Genomic DNA, 15,059 nt, shown 5'->3' with positions numbered 1-15,059 from the left:
GAGAGCCCCCAAAGTAGATGTGGCAGTGGCCTCCACTTCTCACAGATCTTCCCTGCCAGTGGGAGATTTGGGGATGCTAGCTGATTCATTAGATCAAAAGACAGGTACCTTCCTTAACCTATCTTGGGAGGTGTGCACGGCAGCTTTTAAGCCAGCAATAGCAGCCACATGCACAGCGAGGTCAATGTTGATATGGTTGGATGACTTAGAAGGAAAAATTTAAAGCGGAGCACCTAGAGACAAGCTCCTTTCCTCTTTTCCCCTGATTAAGGGGGCAGCGGCTTTCCTGTCCGACTCAGCTGACTCAGATTATCTGCTAGAGCAGTAGAGCTAACCAATTCAGGCTGGCGGGCCTTATGGTTAAAAGGGTGGAGAGGAGATATGCAGACAAAGACCAAACTTTGCACTATACCCTGCCAGGGTAAATACCTATTTGTCAGAGCTGGATGAGAACCTAACTAAGGCAGGTGAGAGGAAGAAAGGTTTCCCTAACCCATATATTGCCTTCAGGAAGCCTTTGTTTGGGAAAGAAGGATTTCAAACCTCAGGACCGCTGGGGCAGTAAGGATCCCAAACAGAGGGGCAGCCTATTTGGGAAACATCCCTTCAGACCAGGGGACAGATATAGCACCAGTTCACCGGTAGGTGGCTGGCTACTGAAATTCAGCTGCCAATGGGGAAAAAATTACATCCAACCCCTGGGCCATTAATATGTCATCAGGCCTAGAACTAGAATTTGTTTGGCACCCACTGAACTCCTTCCTATTGGCTTCTATGAAGTCCAAACGAAGCAGGAAGCACTGTGCGTTCTGATTGAGGTCCCAGGTGACAAAAGGGGAAGGGGCTTCTATTCTCCCCTGTTTTTAGTCCCTAAGCCAGATGGTTCCTTTAGGACAATAATAAATTTGAAAAAGCTTAATACATTCTTGAGGCTGAGGCCACTTAAAATGGAGTCAATACGTTCAGCAATAAAACTCTTGTTCCCCAGGTGCTATATGGCAGTCTTGGACCTAAAAGATGCCTATTACCATCTCCCCATACACCAAGGGCACCAAAAATTCCTGCGAGTAGCAGTCTTGTTCAGAGGTCAGATTCAACACTTCCAATTTACGGCGATGCCATTCAGATTATCTATAGCTCCTCGTGTATTTACCAAATTGATGCTGGAGGTGATGTCATATGAGGCTGACACCCTAGTGGTCCCCTACTTGGACAACCTGCTCATAGTAGGAAATTGTTTCCCAATGTGAAAAGAATAGTTGATATTGTCTCATCCCTACAGACACTAGGCTGGCTGATCAACTGGGGAAAGTCCAGGCTGCAACCAGTAACCTGTCAGACGTTCCTGGGCCTTCAAGTAGACTCCGTAAGTCAGAAATGCTTTCTACCAGAAACTAAGGCGCAGGCCATAGTCGGCAAAATACAGAGGGTTACTGAGAAACCCACAATATCATTAAGACAGGGTATGTCTTTGTTGGGGTCCCTAATATCATGCATTCTGGCAGTGCAATGGGCCCAATTCCACTCCAGAAAATTGCAGTGGGCCATTTTACAGGAGACAGACTGCAGGGACGGTAGGAAGGGAGAATGTCCCTATCGCCCAAAGTGATTAACTCAAGTTGGTGGTTGGACCTTAGCAATCTGTCAAAGGGAGTTCAATGGTGGGTTACTCCCTCTAAATTAGTCACCATGGATGGGGGCCCACCTAGAGGAGGAGATGGTGCAGGGCCAATGGTTAGAGCATGAAGCAGAAATCTCCTCTAATATAAATGAACTAACAGCAATTTATTATGCTATATCTGAATTTCTCCTGCAGCTAAGAGGAACCCACATGAAAATCCAATCAGACAATACCACCGCGGTGGCATACATAAAGCGGCAAGGAGGCATGCGATCAGGACTGTTGATGTCTATCACGGAAAAGATCTTGGAGATGGCCGAGGTGCATCTCCACTCCTTATCTGCACTCCACATCAGAGGAGTGGACAACTCTCGGGCAGACTTCCTCAGCCACCAAACCTTATATCTGGGCGAGTGGGTCCTCAGCCGGCACATCTTTGAGATGATAGCGGCAAGATGGGGCAGACCGGAAATAGACCTGTTTGCGACCAGAGCCAACAGGCGCGTAGAAAGGTTTGTTTCTCTCTACAGAGCAGACAACCCAGACGTGCTAGATGCCCTCCAAGCATCCTGGACATTCTGGCAAGCCTATGCCTTCCCTCCAATGGTTCTGTTACCAACAGTGGTCAGGAAGATAAGACAGGACAAAGCAGGGGTCATCTTGATGGGCCAAAATGGGGCTAAGAGGCTGTGGTTCTCATGGCTGAGAGCCATGTCAATAACCGACCCATGGATTCTGCCGCTACATCAGGACCTTCTCTCGCAGGGACCCTGTTACCATTCAAGGGTCAAAGCCCTGTGCCTAGTGGCTTGGAATTTGAAAGGGAGCTATTGAAGTGGAGAGGCTTCTCAAAAAACTTGATTAACACCCTTCTGCAAAGTAGGAAGGAATCCACAACGAGGATCTACGCTAAGGTGTGGAGAAAATTCTTGGCCTTCCACTCAGCAAGACTTTTGGGTGGAATACCCATTACTGCCATTCTAGAATATCTTCAGAAGGGCTGGGAATTGAGGCTCTTTTAATACTGTAAAGGTCCATGTGTTGGCCCTAGGAGCCTCATTTAACTACAATGTGGCAAATAAGTGGGTGGCCTGGTTCATTGCAGCTTGTCAGCGATCAGGTCCAGTTCACGTACCTCAGTTGCCAACATGGAACCTTAGCCTCGTCTTGGATGCCTTTAATCAAGCTCTGTTTGAGCCCATTCATTCAGCATCAATAAAATGCCTTTCATTAAACTGCTCTGCCAGTAGCCTTAGTCTCGGTGAGAAGAGTTGGTGATCTCCAGGCCTATCGGTAGATCCCCCCCATTCCTGTTGGTAGCTCAGGGCAGACTAGTGTTGAGATCAGACCCATCTTACCTCCCCAAACGGGCTGCAAAATTTCATAGATCTCAGGAGAAATGTCTACCCTCCTTCGAGAATCCGGTAACACCGGAGGAGGTTGGATATCACACCTTGGATGTAAAGAGAGCCATGCTAGCCTACCTAGACAGAACCATTCCCTGGAAGCAGAGTAGGTCTTTGTCTCCTTCCAGGGTAGCAAGAAGGGAGCCAGAGTTACTAGAGGCATGCTGTCCAGATGGATCAGATATGATCGCCATGGTGTATTCAGCAAAAGGAGAGGAAGCGCCACAAGGCATTAAGGCGCACTCTACTTGAGCCATATCATCCTCCTGGCCCGAAAGGGCAAACGTCCCAATTGAACAAATATGTAAGGCTGCAACCTGGTCTTATCTACCTTCTATAGTCACTATAGACTAGATTTGTCCTCTTCCGAGGACTTGGCCTTTGGTAGATCTGTACTAAACACGGTGTGCCCTCCCAGGTGATTATCTCTGAAAATCTCAGTGGGTGCTGTCGTGGCAAAGAGGAAAAACCAGATTACTTACCGGTAATACTCTTTTGTAGAGTCCACAGCAGCACCTGCTCACTTCCTGCCTGTAAAATTTCACAAGTGGTTCTCTTTAGTGGTGGAGATTAGAATTAGAAGTTAATATGTAGATAACTATAGCAAGCATAGGTGTATATGTGTAAAATATATTCTAAACTGACTAAAACATGTATGGCGGTTCCTATGTTCTGTGTAATCCAAACTGGGGGAGCAAGGGGGACTGCTCCATTTATCTCTGTGGGTGCTGTCGTGGACTCTACAAAAGAGTTACCAGTAAGTAATCCGGTTTTATCTGTTGCAGTAGGGGTATCAAAAGTCTTTCAGTCTGGCTAAGATTTGTTTGACAGTTTCTTTTATCAGTGTCTGGCCAGGACTTTACTTCCCTCTGAGCTGCACCAGTTAACTGGCCAATGAGGATACTGACTTTTTGGCTTTCTGACAGGGTATGTGGTGCCCCTGAGGGCTCAGTTGCCACAGAGGTACTGCACCTCCTCCTGAGGTGTGGTACCCCACTATCCAGGTAAGGTGGGGACACCTGACCGCACTCCAACACCTGCATCCCACACAACACAGTAGTGTAGCAAAGCACCCTTTGGTGGCTCCCTGCTTGGAACACGAAGCGTGCTGGGAGGTGTGTGGAGTTTAGTTTGCACAAAAGAGCAGGAAGAGGATAGAGTCAGTCACAGGAGTCTGACAAGGTTGGACCTGTGTAAGAAGATCCCCTGAGAGGGATAGATGAAGGAAGTGCTGCAGCTGACCTCAGTGACCTGGGTCCGCTGACAGGAAAGGGACATTGAAGGAAAGCTTGACTCTCTCCATAAAGGATTAGTATGGAACATGAGGAGAGGAGAACTAAGGATTAGGGTTGGAAGAGAACCCTTCTCAAGTTCACAGCGCAAGGCCAGGGTCCAGTCCCCGAGGTGGTTTGGATACTAATGGTCCTGCAACAGACACCAGAGGAATAGAAGTTTGTCACCACTTTATTCCCACAGAAGACTTGGGGGCACAACAGCAACGAGATAGTGAACCGGGACTCTGTAACAGAGTCCCCGAAGCAGGCTACAGCTGTCTGCCGTACAAGTAGAGTTCATAGGAACATCTGACAGGAGGAACTCCAGTGTAACTCAGTACTGTGAGTACTTCACTTTAGGCGCAAAAGGGAGATGTTCAGAAAAGGCACAAGTTGGCACAGTGTTGGAAAGGAGTACTTCATCTTGCCTGGAAGTTGGCTGAGCTCCTGACCCAGAGGACATGGCATGGATGCGGGCTCTTGTGCCACAACAGACTGAGTAAAGCTTTGGAACTACATGCCCTGCTGTCCTCCACTTATTCCTGCGTCAACCTACCCAGCACTGCTACATCCCCTGCACCTGACACTACACCATCTAAGTGTCATTTCACCTACTCTGCCCTGGGACTACAGCCCTGCCTGTTAAGGGCTATAACATCCTTGCTGCACCACACCATCTGTCCCAGAGGATCTGTCTGCAGCGTCTGCTTAACATCTTCATTGCCGAACACCACAGGTGGCGTCACGACTTGCGCACTGAACATTTACAATGGGTGCCCAGGGCCACAGTCCGGGTCCCAGCTACCCTGACTTTTCCCACTGAGGACCATCGGGCCCGGTACAGAGTACCCCACCACCCTGGGTGTGAGGGCATCCCAGGTACACTTTGAACTACATAGACTTTCTTTAAAATCGCTAAAGGTGTACGACTCCCCTGAGTACTGTGGTAACCAGGCCACTCCTGGTATATGGCATTGATGGCGGCATTATGGGGGCTGCAACCGCCACTGAATCTTCACCCGCGTCGAGCATTTTCTTCCTGCTTTTTCACTTGCTCACTAACATCAGAGCAGGGGCTTTGCATCATGCTTTATTTCTGGCTCTGTCCACAATTGCACGTCCCTCTCTGCTTGCACGTGCTGTATGACGCAGTTATGACTGTTATTTGAAAGCTCACTAAAGTCTTTAGCACTCAATTTAATAAAGTTTATGGTGCACAGTACCCAACTTTGCTAGGCTCTCTAAATCCTGTTGGAGCGCATGGCATGAGGGCGTGAGCACGCGCTGCGGTGCAGGGCCGTGGGGTACTTAGAACCGGGCCCGTCAACTTCAACAGGGGACGGTGTCGCGGTGACCTTGTCCGTGGCCCTGGGGCGTCCATTAAATAAAAATGAAGGGGGATGGGGAAAAGCTGTTTGTAGTAAAAATGAAGATAAAGTTAATAGATGTTTAAATACGTGACGCCACCTGTGATATTCTGGTCAGAGGTGACCAGCGCTGCAGTGAAACATGGCTCCCCACAGGTAGAGCAATAGTCCCAGGGCAAAGATGTTAGATTAATAGTCAAAATGGCTGTGAACATTGGGGTGCAAAGAAATGAGAGGACAGAAGTGGACTGCAACCTATTACCAGTAAAAGGTAAAGAAGCTGCAAAGTACCACATACAGGTTATGGAATGAGTCCTGCTTGCCTGGAGGCATTCAGGGGATCCACCTTGCCAGGTGGGGGTTTAGGACCTTCCTTCTGCGCTTTGTGTGTGGGTCTCCACTGTTTATAACTATGCTGCAACCCTCAATTGCATGATTTTGGATCAGTCACCCTCACCCAGGGCAGCGGGGTACTCGGTACCGGGCCCATGGAGTTCAATGGGAGGTGTCACTGCAGCGGTGACCTGGTCCGTGGCCCTGGGCATCCATTGTAAAAGGGAATGTTGAATGTGTGGATGATTAAAGTTTATTAGTGAATGATTCGTGACGCCACCTGTGGTGGTCGGCAATGAAGATGTTAAGCCGATGCTGCAGACAGATCCTCTGGGACAGATGGTGTGGTGCAGCAATGATGGTGTAGTCCCAGGGCAGTGTAGTTGAAGAGATAGGGAGGAGACATAAATGGTGCAGTGTCAGGCACAGCAATGTAGCAGTGCTGAGTGTTGGCGCTGGAATAAGTGGAGGACACCAGGGCATGTAGTTCCAAAGCTTAACTTAGTCTGTTGTGCCTGCATCCATGCTGTCCTCCAGGTCAGGAGCTCAGCCAACCTCCAGGCAAGATGAAGGTACTCCGTTCCACCACTCTGCCAACATATGTACCTTCTCTGAACATCTCCCTCCTTCGTGCTCATAGTGAGGTACTCGCAGTACTGAGTTACACTGGAGTTCCTCCTTTCAGATGTTCTTAGAACTCTACTTGTACGGCAGACAGCTGCAGCCTGCTTCAGGGACTCCTTGCTACAAAGTCCTGGCTCACTGACATTGCTGTTGTGCCCCCAAAGTCTTGTGTGGGAATAAAATGGTGACAACTTCTATTCCTCCGGTGTCTGTCGCAGGACCATTAGTATCCATACAACCTCAGGGACCGAACCCTGGCCATGTGCTTAGAACTTGAGGAAGGGCTCTGCTCTAACCCTAATCCTTAGTTCACTTCTCCTCACGTTCGTACAAATCAATCTTTCTTAAGGAGAATTAGACTTTCTTAAAATCTTTCCTGTGCCAGCAGACCCAGGTCACTGAGGTCTGCTGCAGCACTTCCTTCATCTATCCCACTCAGAGGATCCTCTGACTCCTCGTCAGACTGACTTAGTCCAATCTTCCGCTCTCTTGTGCACAAAGCTCCACCCACCTCCCAGCACTCTTCGTGTTCCAAGCAGGGAGCCACCAAAGGGTGCTTTGTTATACTATGTTGTGTGGTCAGGTGTCTCACCTTACCTGGATGGTGGGGCACCACACCTCAGGAGGAGGTGCAGATCTTCTGTGGCAACTGAACCCTCAGGGGTTCCACAATTTCACTAACCTGTGTGGCTGTCAGCATGAGCCTATTCCACAGGTACCGTCCTTTTCACCGTCGGCCCCGGGCTTCTTATCTGCTGCCGTGCCCTCAGGTGTGCAATGTCGCACAGGAATTTACAATCCCCTGTACTTCCAGATTTGGCGGTCAGGACATACAGCTCCTGACCACCCAGGACTCTGGCGTCCCTTTCTCTCTATTAGCGCTTCGCTCAGGGGTCTGCTATATGCAGTATTAGCTTCCCCAAAGCCTCTTCTCACTATCATCCTTCCCCCTCCTGTCAGATCAGCTCCCTGTCTTGAACTGCCAGGATCTTCCAGAAAGATCTTTTTGCCTCACATTTCTGTCTTGTCACTTTTCTCTCAGCTCACAGCTCCTCTCGTTTCCATGACGACTCCCTCAGCTGATTTCTAGCTGACTCACCAATCCCCTCTCCTGGCCAGAATTTATAAGGCAGCTCCCTTTTCTGACCTGCAGCAGGAATTGTGATTTAATCTGTTACCTGGCATGGGGGTCCCCTTTCTGCTTCCAAGCATGACTTCACCTCATAGAGGGAGGCAATGTCACTGACAGCTGGACTCTGGGGTCATATGTGCAAGTGAATAAATCCTTTAAAACTCCATCAAAAAATGATTTAATTGGTTATTTGTTATATGTATTATACTTTTCATGTCTGCAGAAAACTAAAGAGAAATTTATTTAATAAAATGCAGAAATCTTGCAGCGTTCACATTATTTGTACTTATTCTTATCAGAACTTTCAGAAGTCACTTCATTAGGCTGGGATCACACATGCGAGAAACTGACGGACCTCGCATCTTAATACCCGGCACTCGGAACAGAGCGTGCAGCTGCATAGAAATACATGCTCTGCTCCCGAGTGCCAGGTATTAAGATGCGAGACTCTCCGAGTTTCTCGCATGTGTGATCCCGGCCTTAGACTTATAATGGCAGGTAACAACCTCTATACAGTAGATGACACAGGATCCATTCACAATAGGTGATGTCACAGCTTGCTTCCTCCTGTGCAATGACTGATAACACAAATTGTGTAACTTGTGTAGAAACAAACACTTGGGTAACTTCTATACAGATAAGCAATAGGATATTGGCCTATGTGCACTAGAAAAAACAATACATAACCAAAATCTGCACCACTTCTCCACTGGTAGAGAAGATGATGGATCTGACTTCAAAATCTTAAAGTAACTTGTCTCACCATCTAACAACTCAAACTAATTAAAATGTTGCAAGACAAGATCCTGTGTTGCTTTCAGATCAAAGGATATTCAATCAGACTACCTTGCATCTTCTCATACTATGCACCAAGGATGGCCCATTCCTAGTTGGTGCAGTCATCTCTTGCATTTTTTGTGCGTTGGCCCAGCTTTCCCTGTACTGTATATTACATAAAATGTAACTGGCTAATGTATATGCAATAAAGGTGGTGGTAATGCAGAGATCCACTGCACTAGCTGTGACTTGCCCTGTCCTCAAAACACTTGCAGTAGTGTGCCAAAATCTCTTGACCAATGTACAGTCTGTGTTAGTGAGTTAAGGTTGGTGTACCCATCTTCAGTTATGGTGGAGTTGCATCTCATTGCTTATAATACAATGTATTTCATGTTCTGATGGTGCCCTGTCCAATATCCATGCAACCATAGCCAAGCCCTTTCCACACCCAATGGAAGCCTCCACACTTTCAGCTTGTAGGCTTTTATTGGCTATTGAATTTTGGTAGGATAAGAGGACCCCTAGTTTGGGTAAGATCCTTTCAGTTCTTCGCTCTCATTTTTGGCTTACTTCTTGGTGAGCAGTAAGAAGGCACTTATGGTAAACTTTTTCTTGAGATGCAAAATGTGCATGGTGGCTCAGTGGTTGGCACTGGGGTTTTGGGTTCAAATCCCGAGATACTAACTCCTTGCAGATGTTATGTCCTCCTGTGTTTGCTTGGGTTTCATCTTGCACTCCAAAAACCTACTGATGAGGGAGGAGAGTAGAATGGATTGAGCCCCAATTGGGACAGTCTGTAGAAGGTTATAGCACTGCAAGTAAAGTGATATTCTGAAATGAATAGCTATGCTGCCTAGAACTACTTTCCATGACCTAAACCCTGCAAGTGGTGTTGCAGATCCAGCTGGCATGACCCATGAGATCACTGATGCTGTGGCCACAAAGTGTGGGTACACCACATCCTATGACGACTGGGGGAACATCACTTTCCGGACATCTTTCTACAGCTGTTATGTGCAGATTGTGGTAAGATACAAGTCTTTCCTCTGGGCACAAGATTAATTAAATTTCTTAAGCTGGATTGATGGTTAACTTGTCCTACAGAATGACACCTACTACACTGTATCTGTGAAGATCGAGATCGCATCCAGGCATGATATGGTGAATGCTTTGAGCTACATGAAGGTAGTCAGCTGCCCATATGTGTGGAACCCACGTGAAATTATTTGTGAAACTAACTACATGGAGGTGAGATGTTTCCCCTATGGCTCTATTTTTCAGAATAGAACATCTTATGTGGAAGCTGGACAACTATAGAAATGGTTGGCGGTCTCATCACTGGCCAGTAGATTCATGGTAGCCCTTGATGTGACTGCAGTGGGGAATAAATATTCTAAAATCGATGGGAGTTTTTTGTAGCTTTTTATCCTGAAATTAATATTGGCCATAATTAATCTGTAGCCACAACCACAATTCCATAATGCTGGTGGTTTTGGGATCAGATGTAGCTTTTCTAACTTCTAAACGTGTTCTTACAGGTGTCGGTAAGAAGGAAAATTCCAGTAATTTCTGAGGGAGTCTTCAGAAATGAGCCAGAGGACTGGTCAACTGCATTCCCCCAGGTAAGTACAGAATATAAGTTGTGTGGTTGTCATCCTTAACCAGTGCCGCAATACCTGCCGCCACTATCGCATGCATTACAACACCCTACTAAACGTTACTGTCAACCATTTTAGAAGTATTACAAACCTTACGTCTGAGGCCTTAAAATGTCCCTGAGCTCTCACAAAAAGTTAGTCTTCTGTCTTAAACCATTTTTTTTTTTTTTTTTTTTTTTTTCTATCCTTAACTTGACTTACCTCTTTCATCACGTTGCCACTCCTGAGCTGTAATTGTGTTAATTGCAGTTGAGCGTATACGGTAACTAACAACTTTAAGGATTTTTAAAATAAGGCTTGTTTAAAAACACTAAAATTCCACCTTTATCCATCACATTCATCATTCAAAATTTAAATCTCAAGTTTTCATCCTCTGGTGCTCTAATTGGAATTGGGCAACTAGTGGCACAGAAGTTGTCTACAGGGTCAGATGTACAATCTATAGTGACTGGTGGAATCCCATTCCTGGACATTGTTGCTGTGTAGCGCTAATCCAACAATCACAAGTGTCTCCAAATGCCTTGGCTTTTCTGTTGCTGGTTACCTCATTTGCTATAGACTACAAAATCACTTGGCTGAGTCTCAAACTTTTGACTAGCATACTGAGTAAGTTTGCCCACTGACCGAGACATGAACAGTTTATAACTTTAACCCCTTCACCACCAAGGGTGGTTTGCACATTAACTCCCGGGCCAATTTTTACAATTCTGACCACTGTCCCTTTATGAGGTAATAACTCAAACGCTTCCATGGATCTCGGTGATTCTGACACTGTTTTCTCATGACATATTGTACTTCATGCTAGTGGTAAAATTTCATTCAAATAACGTTTATTTGTGAAAAAAACAAATTTGGCGACAACTTTGCAATTATCTAACTCTGAATTTTTATGCCCTTAAATCAGATACGGCACACAACTTAATAAAGAACACTTCCCACATGTTTACTTTACATCAGCACAATTTTGGAACCAAAATTTTTTTTGTTAGGAAGTTATAAGGGTTAAAAGTTGACCAGCGATTTCTCATTTTTGCAACACCATTTTATTTTTAGACTGCATCACATTTGAAGCCACTTTGAGGGGTCTATATGATAGAAAATACCCAAAAGTGACACCATTCTAAAAACTGCACCCTTTAAGGTGCTCAAAACCACATTCAAGAAGTTTGTTAACCCTTCAGGTGCTTCACAGGAATCTTTTCAATATTTAAAAAAAAAAAAAATGAACATTTAACTTTCACAAAAATACTTCAGGTTTGTTCAATTATTTTACCAAGGTTAACAGGAGAAATTTGACTGCAAAAGTTATTGTGCAATTTGTCCTGAGTATGCTGATACCTGATATGTGGGGGGGGGGGGGGGGAACCACTGTTTCGGTGCATGGCAGAGCTCAGAAGGGAAGGAGTGCCGTTTGACTTTTTCAATGCAAAATTGGATGGAGCTGGAATTCAGATCGGACACCATGTCACATTTGGAGAGCCCCTGATGTACCTAAACAGTGGAAACCCCCACAAGTGACCACATTTTGGAAACTAGACCCCCCCCCCCCCCCCCAAGGAACTTGACTAGATATGTGGTGAGAACTTTGAACCACCAAGGGCTTCATAGAGGTTTATAACATACAGCCGTACAATTAAAATCATTTTTTCTACAAAAAAGATCTCTTCACCCTCAATTATTTTTCCAAGGGTAACAGGACCCTAAAAGGTATTGTGCAATTTGTCCTGAGTACGCTGATACCCCACATGTGGGGGTAAACCACTATTTGGGCGCATGGCAGAGCTCGGAAGGGAAGCAGCGCCGTTTGACGTTTTTGGCTGGAATTGAGATCTGACACCATGTCACGTTTGGAAAGCCCCTGATGTACCAAAACAGTGGAAACCCCCCACAAATGACACCATTATGGAAACTAGACCCCCCAAGAACTTATCTAGATGTGTGGTGAGCACTTTGACCCCTCCAGTGCTTCACAGAAGTTTAGAACGCCCGAGCGTGAAAAACATTTTTTTCCACAAAAATGAGTCTTGCCCCAATTTTTTTCTTTAGGGTAACAGGAGAAATTGGACCACAAGTTGTTCTCCAATTTGTCCTGAGTAGGCTGATACCCCATATGTGGGGGTAAAACACTGTTTGGGCACATGGCAGAGCTTGGAAGGGAAGGAGCACCATTTGACTTTTTCACTCAGAATTGGCTGGAATTGAGATCAGACACCATGTTGCATTTGGAGAGCACCTGATATGCCCAAACAGTGGAAACCCCCAATTCTAACTACACCCCTAACCCTAATGGGAAAATGGAAATACATTTTTTTTAAATTTTATTTTCCTTAACTAAGGGGGTGATAACGGGGGGTTTGATTTACTATTTATGGCGGTTTTTATGTTTGGCAGCTGTCACACACTAAAAGACACTTTTTTATTGTAAAAATAGTTTTTGCATCACCACATATTGAGAGCTATAATTTTTCCATATTTTGACCCACCGAGTCATATGAGGTCTTAATTTTTGCGGGACGAGTTGATGTTTTATTGGTACCATTTTCGGGCACATGACATTTTTGATTGCTTTTTATTCCAATTTTTGGGACGCAGAATGAACCAACCAGCGTTTCAGGAATTTCTTTTGGGGGTGCATTTACACCGTTCTGCGTGCAGTAAAATTTATAAAGCTGTTTTATTCTTCGGGTCAGTACGGTTACAGCGATACCTCATTTATGTTTTGGTGCCTTTATGCAATGAAAACAATTTTATATAAATAATTTTTGCATCACTTTGTTTTTCGCTGATGTCGTTGTATGGTGGCTCGTTTTTTGCAGGACAAGATGACGTTTTCAGCGGTACCATAGATATTTATATGCATCTTTTTGATTGCGCGTTATTGCACTTTTTGTTTGGTATAATCATTTTTTGCTTCGTTTATTAAGGGGTTAACTAATGGGACAGTTTTATAGGGCGGGTCGTTACGGACGCGGCAATACCAAATGTGTACTTTATTTTATTTCCAAAAAATTAATTTATTAGGGAATATTTAATTTGGCTTTAAAAAAAAAAAAAAATTACTTTTTTTTTTTTTTTTCTTACATTGTCCCAGGTGGGACATCACTGTCCTGTGACAGATCGCTGATCTAACATCACAGATCACTGACAGAGCAGCGATCTGTCACAGGCACTGCACAGGCTTCCTCCTTGCCTGCGCTTTGCAGGCATGAGGAAGCCAGCTCCCTGCAGGCCCCCAAAGGTCCCCGTCGCCATCTTGGATCCAGGGACCTGCAGGGAAGAAGCCCAAACCCCCCCAGCAGCAGCGCTGCACACTGCGCTGCTGTGGGGGGCTCAGGGAAGCACGGAGGGAGCCCCCTCTATGCTTCCCTTTAACCCTCCGTACACCAATCATGTTTGATCGTGGTGTGCCAGGGATTAACATGACGGGGCAGTCCGTGACCACCCCTGACACATTGTGCCGGGTGTCAGCTGTGATCAGCTGACACCCAGCCGCGGTCAGCGGCGCTCACCACATGGGCGCCGATCGCTATGACGTAATACTCCATCTATGGGAAATGGGTCCCAGGTCACATGGACGGAATATTACATCTATTGTAGGAAAGGGGTTAAAGGTAGGTAAATTTTTAACTTTGAAAGATAGAATATCAAAAATCCAGAAAATCACATAGCAAAAAGCTAACTTGTATAATTTATACAGTGAAGAATAAGTATTTGATCCCCTACCAACCATTAAGAGTTCTGGCTTCTACAGACCAGTTAGAAGCTGCTAAATAACTCGTTACCTGCATTAATGCCTTTTCAACATCAGGTGTAATAGTACGCAGTAGTCACACTGGAAATCTGCCCATCAGTGACCCACATCAAGAGATCGTGGGTTGGCATGACAACCAAAGTTTTCCTAGAGACCTATATGGTTGTCACTCCCAGCTTACTGTGAGCACCACCCAGTAGTCAGCACTCATGGCAAGTGAGTAATTCTACTACATACAGGCAAACTGATCATCGCCTGCATGTAGCAGAGCTGACCAGGTTGTGGCAGCTTCTAGTCTCCCATGGAAACTACTGAAGCATGCCAAAAGTAGTGTTTAAAAAAAAAAAAAATAAATAGTTCACATCACCCCATTTAAAATAAAACGATAAAAAATCAAACATGCACATCGGCATGTTCAGAATCACTCCAATAAGGATTAACATGATCACTAAACGGTGTAGTGATATTCACAACGCCAGAATTGGTTTTTGGTCGCCACGACATTGCATAAAAATGCAATAACTCAAGATCGTCTCTTTGGGATTGCACTTTTTTGCAATTTCACCACACTCAAAACTTTTTCCTGTTCATGACATGGTAAAACAATGGTGTCATTCAAAAGTACAACTCATCCTGCAAAAAACAAGCCCTCACATGGCCATATTGATGGAAAAATAAGTTATGGCTCTGGGAAGGAGTGAACAACAAAAATGCAAAAACTAAAATGCCTCTGGGAGTTAGACAGCTGTCTTGGTCACCTTCTTATAAGACTCCTGTCGACACTCTGTTAGACTCTAACCTCTACAACATGGACAAGATCATAGAACTAACCATAAACGACAAGTAAGACACTGGGTGAACATGAGACAACTGGTGCAATGGTAAGAAAATAAACAAGACAAAATTTCTGTCAGTTGACAAATATTTACAAATGAGTCCTCAGTGATAACTTTTTAATTTTCAGTCAGCCATTTAAAAGGCATCAACCACTAAGGACACTCCATTTTAAATATTTTTCTATCTACTGGTTAACACAGTACAAAGATTTACCTTTCCTTTCTCAATTGACATTGATCTAGGGCACTAGGCAAAATCTCCCCTCGTGTGGTATCCTTG

The 15,059-nt window shown here is 45.2% G+C and overlaps 1 protein-coding gene across 1 annotated transcript in view; it reads left to right on the top strand.

Annotated features, from left to right (window-relative positions):
* The window catches only part of LOC141083821 (uncharacterized), a 54,277-nt gene that overhangs the window by 18,700 nt on the left and 20,518 nt on the right, over positions 1-15,059 (top strand). Inside the window, exons 4-6 of the mRNA XM_073568274.1 lie at positions 9,433-9,560; positions 9,639-9,782; positions 10,073-10,156. Of these exons, the coding sequence (XP_073424375.1) occupies positions 9,433-9,560; positions 9,639-9,782; positions 10,073-10,156 (356 nt within the window). The remainder of the gene's footprint in view (positions 1-9,432; positions 9,561-9,638; positions 9,783-10,072; positions 10,157-15,059) is intronic.

This window comes from Dendrobates tinctorius, unplaced genomic scaffold (assembly GCF_039654945.1).
Source record: "Dendrobates tinctorius isolate UK_male_01 unplaced genomic scaffold, ASM3965494v1 ptg000021l, whole genome shotgun sequence".
Taxonomy (NCBI): Eukaryota; Metazoa; Chordata; class Amphibia; order Anura; family Dendrobatidae; genus Dendrobates; species Dendrobates tinctorius.
Note: the sequence above shows the minus strand (reverse complement) of the source record. Positions and strands in the feature narration are given on the sequence as shown.